This window comes from Tupaia chinensis, unplaced genomic scaffold, assembly GCF_000334495.1.
Source record: "Tupaia chinensis unplaced genomic scaffold, TupChi_1.0 Scaffold000673_1, whole genome shotgun sequence".
In the NCBI taxonomy this organism is placed as follows: domain Eukaryota; kingdom Metazoa; phylum Chordata; class Mammalia; order Scandentia; family Tupaiidae; genus Tupaia; species Tupaia belangeri.
In genome coordinates this window covers 126856-136266 of record NW_006160196.1, presented here as the reverse complement: position 1 = coordinate 136266, position 9411 = coordinate 126856, and the positions used below count along the sequence as shown (strand labels likewise).

Genomic DNA, 9411 nt, shown 5'->3' with positions numbered 1-9411 from the left:
GCGCTCGGGGCCCGCATCCCGCCGGCGACGGCAAAACGGGACCGGGCCCAGGAAAGCTAGAACCTGGGGGTGGCGGTAGGGACCCCGGAGGCCGGCACGGGCGGCGGGGGAGGGGCGGCGACGCGGACACTCACCTTGGGCGCGCAGCGGGACGGCGCGGGGGACGGGGGGCGGGCCGTCTACACTCCCCCAACTCGAGTTCCCACTGTGTGCGAGGCCGAGTCGGGGGCCTAGCCAGCGTCCCCGGGCCTATTCCGCAGAAGGGGAAACTGAGGCTGTCTTTCGGACCTTGAACGCTCTAACACCTGAGTCATCGCCTTCAATCCTCCACCCCCAATGACAGTGTCTCCGTGTTCACGTGTGAAAATGGGGAGCCAGTGACAGATGTAGTGACTAGCGAGGCAGAGGGGCGAGGAAAGACTGCCTTGAGCACCTACCATGTGCTCGGCCGCTTTCAGTTTTAGAGTAAATAATTTCTTTTGATTAACGTATGAACTCCGAAGCGGGTGATAGGGTGCCCATCTTACAGAGGAAAAAGCAGACTGGGCAGAAACGGTGACTGCAGGCCGAGAGTTACACTCAGGAGACCAACTGTGTGTAGAGTTCTTTAGCTATTTTATTTTTAGAATTATTTATTTTATTTATCACTATTATTTTTAAATTTGTTATAGGGCACATGCGCTCACCAGAGGGAGGGAGACAGAGAGAGAGAGAGAGAAAGTGAGAAAGCAAGCTGTCAGCCCCGGGACTTGAACCGTGGTTGTTCATGTGGTAGCCCAACGTTTAACCACTATGCCACCTGGTGGTCCCTCGTCAACCTTTATAAACCTTCAGTGTCCAGAAGACGTTGGTCCCTGTGGTGTAGACAGGGAATCAGGTTGACAGAAATACCAACTGGGGAGAGGAAACTGACATCCCTGGGGACCTAGTAGGCCTCCTGCAAACCCCTCCTTCAGAACGGTAGCTCATCTGTCTGAGCCGGAACCCCAGCTCTCTCTTCCTATGACTCTGGGCACGTTGCCTTTCTGGGCCTCAGTTCCTCCATCAGAGAAATGAAGATGCTGATTGTCACTGTCTTGTTGCCCAGATCGTTTTACGAGAGAGCTGTTCTAAGAGCAAACAAATGCCCAGCACAGAGTAAGTGCTCATTTTAAGAGTAAGGTGACTGGGGACCAACAGTTAGCGTAATGTCTATGTCCCTGGATTCCCACGTAGTCAACCGCGGTTCGCATCCCAGACCCGGTGGCTTAAAACTCACGCCGGGCACGTGTGCATGCGTGCCCAAGATCCCGAGAGGAGAATGGAGGAGAAGGGATTGCGGCATGACCATCCCCCCTGGGGGGTGATTTCTCGCTTTCTGTCTCTATGTCTCTCTCTGTCTGTCTGGCGAGCGCACGCGCCCTATAGCCAAAAAAACCTCTCCAAAAAAAAAAAGAGTAAGGTGACTGAAGCTCGGGAGGCCAGAATAACGTTTTGTCATCTTACTTGATACTGGCCGTACTCTCTGCGGATTGTGTTCCGTTTCCAGGGCTGGGAAATCTGAGGCTCAGAGAGATAAAATGATGAAGCCCTGGGCTGGGTCCTTTCTCCACACCGTTTTGTTCATTTCATTGGCCGCACCTCAGAGCAAAGAGAGGTGAGGTACATAAACCTTGAGCAGGATTTGAACCCCAGAATCCTCAGTCCTCTGTGCCCCAGGTCCTTGATCTTTGCCCGCCAGAAAGAGGTGAAGCCCCAGGCGCCTCCGCCACACACCTCCCCACCCCCCAAGTCAAAGGCCCTGCAGCTCCAGGACCCGCCCCGTCCCCAGCCTGGCAGGTGCTGGGTGACATCAGAGCCGGGCTCCCGCCCCGTGACGCGACGTGGCCCCGCCCGGCTCTGGACCGCCAAGGTAGCCGCACCTGAGTGCTCTCTAGAGGGCTGAGGATTCTCGCGCCCCTCACCATCTCTCCACTCCGGCGGGTGCCCCCAGGTGGCCCAGAGGATCCGCGGGTGGAGGAGGAGGCGGTGGCACAAACGCTTGGGTCCAGGGTAGGTGGGTCCAGGGGAAGTGGAGAGGGGGACCCGGGTATCCCGGGTCTGAGTAGGTGAGGAGCTGCGAGCCCGAGCCGGATTCCCGAAAATGAGGGAGAGGGTTGGGGGGACTGCGCTTCTGTATCTGAGGAAGGAGGGGCTGGGAGCCTGGACTCCGGTCTTAGGGAGGAGGGGCTGGGGGGCTGGGCCTCTGGGTCCTGGGGATGAGGGACTGGGGGTCTGGGCTTCTGGGTCCTGGGGAGGAGGGGTTGGGGGTCTGAACCTCTGGGTCTGCAGAGGAGGGGTTGGGAGCCTGGACTGCGGATCTTAGGGAGGAGGGGCTGGGGGTCTGGGCCTCTGGATCTGAGGGAGGAGGGGCTGGGGGCCTGGACCTCTGGGTCCTGGGGAGGAGGGGCTGGGGGTCCGGACCTGGAGAGGAGGGTCTGGGGCTGGACTTCTGGGTCCCACGAAGGAGGGGCTGAGGGGCTGGACCTTTGGGTAGGAGGAGGAGGGGCTGGGACTCCAGAATCCTAGCACCAAGCTGAGGTCAGAGGCCCGATGCCAAAGGCCCCCAACCCCTGCCCCAGGGGCGGATCCCTGGCTCCTTTTCCTATTCAAGCCAGCAGTCTGCCCCTCCCAGGGCAGGTGCTTTCACCTGCCCAGGTGACAGTAATGAGCCCTGGCAGAGGGTTCCTCCTGCTGAGGGCGGGCGGGGCAGCTCTTCAGAGCCTGCCTGCTGGCGGCCCACAGGGCTGCTGTCCCTGCTCAGAACCAGCATCCTCACCTCTAGTCTGGTGCAGTGAGGTGAGAGACTGCCTGGGGGACAGGGCTGGCGTTCAGATCCTGGGTCCTGGAGGGAAGGGAGCTGAGAGCCCAGACCCCTGAGCCTGGGGGAGGGAGAATCTGGGGATCTGGACTCCTGGCTCCAGGGAGGGAGGCAGAGGGCTGGGTGATTGCAGTAACTCCCAAACTCTTCCTGGTCAAAGGCCACAGGACTGGAAAGGAAGTAGGTGGGGTGGGGGTAAAGTCCCAGGATGGAGCTTGGCTCTGAGTGCATCAGGCCGCACTGGAGGCCTAGCGCCTTGGCCATCTGGACTCTAGGGCTGCTGTTCTGAGCACAGGGGGCCAGGTGTGAGGCTGAGAACATCTGGGCCAGCAGTGGCTGGGAGTGGAATGGCTGGTGCTGGGGGTCTGAGGAGAGGGTCTGAGAGAAAGTGGGGGGACCAGTGAACAGAGCTGAGTTTCCACGTGGGAGCACCTCAGAGGGAAGGACCGAGTTCTGCAGGGACCAGTCGGGGAGTCCCAAGGGGACTGGGTGTTGGAAGGACTTCCGAAGTATGCAGGAGGTGGGGGCTAGCAGGTGCCTCTGGCCTGGCAGACAGAGGAAGAGGCACCCAGGTGGGGTGACAGAAACATCCCAGGGTCTTGTGCTGGAGTGCTGGGCAGTGACGGGTAGTTTGAGGCCATGGAAGACACAGGAGGAGGGCACCATGCCAGGTGGAGGATATTCAGCTGTTCTTCCTGACGGATCTGGAATGGCCTTGGAATTGCTGTGTCTGTCCATTACTGGCTGGGGCGCCCTGCAGGGCTGGGCATTCTGCCTTCTGCAATGTCTGGTTTGCCCCCTTGGCCCACAGCCCACATTAGAGTTTCGGGGGCAGAGGCTGGAACTGGGTCCCCTCCCTGCCCTCAGGCCAGGAGCTCCTCCAGACAGGGCCCCTGTCTGATTCATTCCCAGACCCACTGTGGGCAGAGCCTGGTACTTGAAAGGACCCGGGAATGTTGAGCAAATGCAGGAATGAGCGAACTAGGCCTGTCTCTCCATTTTTCAGAGGAGGAAGCCAGGCGGGAAGTACAGCGAGGCAGAGACTGGGGAGTTATACAGGTGTGCAGCCGGTATGACCCGAGGTGGTCAGGGAACCGAAATGACAAAAGTTAGACAATACCCTCTCTGGGGTGGGCCGGCTCAGAGCACAGGTAGCACACTGGCCAAGAGAAGCTGGTCCATTTGGGGGATTGTGGGTTCGGACCGACCTACATATACCAGGCATGCGTGCCATGGTCCTGGCTGGTTAGGAAGTCTGGGGGGGTACCATCCCATTAAGGGTGCTTATCTTTCTCTCTCTTTTTCTTTTCCCAAATAAACTCTAAAAGGCAAGAAACAAACAAATTTTAAAAAGAACATTTACTGGGCTCACATCTCAGAGTAAAATCAAAGTCACACCCTTTGTCCTTCTTTTTCCTCTCTTTTCCCCTCTCCTCCTCCATCACTTGGTTCCGGAAAAGGCCGTCTCACAGTGCCACAGACACACAGGCACGTCCCTGCCCCAGGGCCTTTGCACTGGCTGTCTGAAATGTTCTCCCTTCCTCACCTTCCTCCATCCCCAGGGCTTTACCTTCCTGCATCTCCATCAGGTCTTTATTTAAGTGCCCCATCAGAGAGGCCTGCCTCAATTAAAACTTCACTCTCAGCCCAACGTCCCTGTTCCCTTCTTGATTTCTGTCCTTGGCATGTATCGCCATTCCACGTACTGTATAATTTACTTATCTTCACGTCTGTCTCCTGGGAGCAGAGCAGCTCTGTCCAACAGAAATCGAATGTGAGCCAAATGTGTAATTGAAAGTTTTCTAGTAGCCACATTAAAAAGAAAAAGGACAAAGGAACAGATGAGATTAATGTTAATTATATATTTTATATGTATTTTATTTAACCCCAAAATCCAAGCAATTATCATTGCAATATGTCATCAAATATGAAAGTGCCAATGAGTTATCTTTTTGACCCACTGAGTATTCGAAATCTGGTGTGTATCTTACACTTAAACCATTTGGACTCTCCATTTCCATTTCAATTTAATTAAAGTGGAATATAGTAAAAATTTCCTCAGTTTCACTTGCTTTTCTCCTCCTCCTTTCTCTCTCTCTCTCTCTCTTTTTTGCAGAGGGTGTATGCACAGGGAGAGAGAGAGGGAGAAAGCACCCCCCCAATGGGGTGTGGTCACTCCACAGTTGCTTCTCCATCTTTCCAACCTGCGGGGACTTGGGGGCACGCACAGATGGGTGCGCGTTTTCAAGTCCCTAGGGGTAGCCTTGTAGGATCCAGCTCTCTTAACCACTAGGCCACAGGATGGCCTATGAAACTGCCACATTTCAGGTGTCCAGTGGGCCACGGCGGTGGCACCAGTATCGGATCACTGGGGCTAAAATGTCAGCTCTAGAAGCGGGAGTCCTTCCCTACCCGTTTACCGGTTTACTCTTATGTCGCCAACACCTAGAACTGCGCCTGCACCGCTGCTGGCTTACTAGATGAATGGCGGAGTGAGCGGGCCTGAGAGGTGTGAAAGGTCTGCTGAAGGAAGGCGAGGGAACTGCCTGGGGTGCCTGGGGAGGGCTGCGCAGTCCCGGGACCGAGCCCTACCTGACCTGTACCCTCTCTCCCTCTCTCCCCTGCAGACCATGGCCACAGTGACCATGTCGGTGCCCGGGCGGAAGGCGCCCCCCCGGCCAGGCCCAGTGCCAGAGGCCGCCCAGCCATTTCTGTTCACGCCTCGTGGGCCTGGAGCAGGTGGCGGGCCCGGAGGCTCCGGCAGCTCCCCGCAGGTGGAGTGGACTGCCCGGCGCCTCGTGTGGGTGCCCTCGGAGGTCCATGGGTTCGAAGCTGCGGCGCTGCGGGACGAGAGTGAGGAAGAGGCTGAGGTGGAGCTGGCAGAGAGCGGGAAGCGACTGCGGCTACCGCGGGACCAGATCCAACGCATGAACCCGCCCAAGTTCAGCAAGGCCGAAGATATGGCCGAGCTCACCTGCCTCAACGAGGCCTCGGTCCTCCACAACCTCCGTGAGCGCTACTACTCCGGCCTCATCTACGTGAGTATCCTCTGGGCCTGGGGAAACCTTGTCCCGGGAGGCCCAAAGGGTGTCAATACCCCAGCCTGAATCAGTGAGAGGCCATTTGCTGGGACCAGCATTTGGTGTAGTGGCTGTGTTGCTGGACTCCCATATAGTCGACCATGGTTTGAGTCCCAGACTGGGTGGCTTAAACTCACGCTGGGCGTGTGAGCATGTGTGCCCAAGATCCCTAGAGAATGGAGGGAGGAGAAGGGATTGTGGCATGTTCATCCCCACTGGGGAGTGATTTCTTGCTTTCTGTCTCTCTGTCTCTGTCTTTCTGGCAAGCACACGTGAGCCCTATAGCAAAAACCTCTCAAAAAAAAATGAGAGGCCATTTACATTTTTTAGTCACGGTGTCCTGTGACTATGTTTTAAAAGAATTATTTTATTTAACTTTATTTATTTTTATTTATTTAGTTTAATTTGACCAGAGAGAGACAGAGTGAGAAAGAGAGAGGGGGAAAGCGAGAAAGCAAGCCACCAGGTCTGGGACTCGAACCATCATTGGCTATATGGGAGTCCAGTGCCCTTAACCACTACACCATCTGCTGGCCCTCCTGTAACTATTTTATGCATAGTTGCCAGATTATGAATTATTAGGCTACCAGGAAGGCCTTAGACCCTATTGGAGTTGCATAATATATATGAATAATCTTCAAAAACTCATAGAAAATGCATAGTATTACAAAAACACGCATGGAGTCCAAAATATCTTACATCTAAATAAACTCATACTTTAATTCCATTTTCTGTGAATTTTTTGAAGTACCTCATTAAGTAAGCCATATTATTTTCCAAATGACAGAGTTCAAGTTTCTCAAGTAACTCATCCCAAGGGTATTGGGAAGGAGCTATAGATCTGTAAAAATAATTATGAGACCTGATGAGTGTAGAAAACTACTACTGGGACCAAGAGGTGGCATGGCGGTTAAGGTGCTGGACTCCCACATGGCTGACTGTGGTCTGAGTCCCAGAGCAGGAAGCTTGATTTCTCTATCTCTCTGTCTCTGGTCTCTGATGAGCACACATGCCCTATTGCAAATTAAAAACAAAACAAAACAAAATAATTCTTAAAAGAAAAAAGAAGGAAACTAGATACTCAGCTCTGTACAGAATGCTGTCCATCTGTTAACTCATTTAGTCTCACCTTAGGCAAGGTAGAATCTACTACCCCATTTTACTTAAGAGACAACTGAGTCCCAGAGAAACAAACATGTACGAGGCATTTACTAAACGCTCTTTTAAGTTCTCCAAAATTCATTGTCTCAATAATTTTTCACAATTAAAAGCATTTGGTCCTCATTTTTCAGAGAAAGAAACTGAGGCACAGAGAGGTCAAATTTCTTGACCAGAGTCGCCCAGTTAGATCTGGCAGACCCATTAGCTTGGCCCTGGGCTTTCCAACTTTGTTGTGGTGCCTTTTAAGATTAAGATGGGATTGAGGGTAGTGAGGTTGACTATGGTAGTCTACCTACCTTGCTGCTAAGCATTTGACATCCGTTGTGTTAATCTTTAACAAACAGTTGAGTTTGGACAGTAAGTAGTTCCTGGCTTCATATTAGAGTTATCTGGGGAATTCTCAGAAAATACCATCGCCCGAGCCCCACCCCAGACCGTTTAAGTCAAGCTCTTTGGGGGTGTGGCATGGCTTTTGTTTTTAATAAGCTTCCAGGGCGGTTCTAATGGGCATCCAAGGGTTTATTAATTCCATTTAACATAAGAGCAAATGGGATTAGAGAGATTGACAGGGAATGTGGCATAACAATGAAAAATACTAGTAATGGATGGCTAGCAAATATTTATCAAGCACTTCTGACGCGCCAAGCACTTTCTAAGTGCTGTGTGTGAGTTATCGACTCACCCCTGGGCCAGGGACTCCTGATATCACCTGACGAATGTTCTGGAATGTTAAGTGACCTGGGCCCTGTCACACAGCCGTGAAGAGTCATGCTGTGATTTGAACCTAGGGAACCAGCACTTATCATGGCCCAAATACTCGCTTAAACTGGTGGGCTCTCACAGTTTGCTCCAACATCCTCCCTGAGGAGGGGACAAAACCAAAATGAGAACACTCTTATGAAGTCTGGCTCCCATGGGGAAACTGAGTCTCTGAGAACAGCAGTGGCTGACTCGGAGCTGTCTGACTGGCCTGGGATTGGTGCCCCTCTCGGCTATGCTGCCTTTCTGACACCTCACATGTCTTTATGAGCCCTGGGAAAGAGGCCTCTGCCTGATCGCCTCGTCTGGCTCTCACTGAAGGCCTGGGAGAGCAGAGTGACACCCACATCATTGAGCTACCCTTTGCCTTTCTTTAAAACAAGACGAAGAGGAGCAAGTGGTGTAGTGGTTGACTTCCACTGGACTTCCACATAGCCGACTGTGGTTCGAGTCCCAGGCCTGGTGGCTTGTTTTCTCACTTTTCCTCTCTCTCTCCCTCCAGTCAAGTTAAAAAATAAATAATAACAAATAAAATTAAGAAAAAAAAAAAAAAAAAGACAAGACCAATATCCTCTTGCCTCAGCCTCCCAGCTGGGACCACCAGTATGCCCCCCACTGTTTATTTATGTCTTCCATGAGTGAGAGAGACAGAGACAGGGAGATAGCTTCCCAAACAGGGTCTCATGCTGTGATCCACCCCAGCCTCAGATCATGGGCACGTGCATGCCAGGCCCACTCAGTGAGGTCTCTCGATACAAACCCAGGACCTTTCCACGTGGGGCAGCCTTGCAGACTGGCATGTTTTACTGCTGCATCGCCATGCCCAGCCCTTCAAAAGACAAGGTCTTGCTGAGTTGTCCAGGCCAACCTCGAGTTCTCCATCTTCCTGCCTCAGCCTCCCAAGTCGTGGGGTTATAGTCCTATTGCACCACGCTCAGTCTTTCAGTTGGACCAAGACTCAAAGCTGGGCCTCCAATGTGGCCCCAACCTAGGGAGCACAGCATCTCAGCAGCTTGTGCCACTGTGGCTGGTCCTACTTTGCCTGGACGAATGCTCTGAACCCTCACAGCAAGCTCATGCAGAATCCATTGTCATCCTCATTCTATAGGTGAGGAAACTGGGCCTTAGAAAGGGGGCAGGACTTGGACAGGACCCCATAGCCAGGAGCCGGCTAAGCTGGGATTTGAACCCCCATTGGTCTGACTGTAGACCACATGTTCCAGCGAATGCACTGGCAAAATTATCTAGAAAGTTCAGAGAAAAAAAATCGTAAGGCTGAACTAGAGCTTTGATCAGAATGCCAGAGAATTGGGTTCTAAGAAGTGAAAGTGACACAAAAGTTTCCAGAAGCCCCGATAGGTGCAAATTGGGCCTTAATAATGGCCATTAATGCTTAGTGGGTACCTGTGTCTCTGCTGGGTGCTGTCTGAAACTTCTTCCCAATATGACCTTGTCCACTCCCCACCTTCCTCCTGAGACGGTAAGGTAGGGATGGTCACCTCCTCTTCCCACAGTTTGGGGAAGGGTAGCCAAACACGGGCCAGCCAGTGGCTCAGGAGGGCAGCAGTGCCT

General features: G+C 53.2%; 1 protein-coding gene across 3 annotated transcripts in view; it reads left to right on the top strand.

The window, feature by feature from the left end:
• The first annotated feature begins 1874 nt into the window (after positions 1 to 1874).
• MYH14 (myosin heavy chain 14) overlaps positions 1875 to 9411 on the top strand; it is a 107884-nt gene continuing 100347 nt past the window's right edge. For all 3 annotated transcript variants that reach the window (XM_006160113.2, XM_014592265.1, XM_014592264.1), the window contains exons 1-2: positions 1875 to 2031; positions 5467 to 5877. In XM_006160113.2, the coding sequence (XP_006160175.1) occupies positions 5470 to 5877 (408 nt within the window). In that variant the 5' untranslated portion in view covers positions 1875 to 2031; positions 5467 to 5469. The remainder of the gene's footprint in view (positions 2032 to 5466; positions 5878 to 9411) is intronic.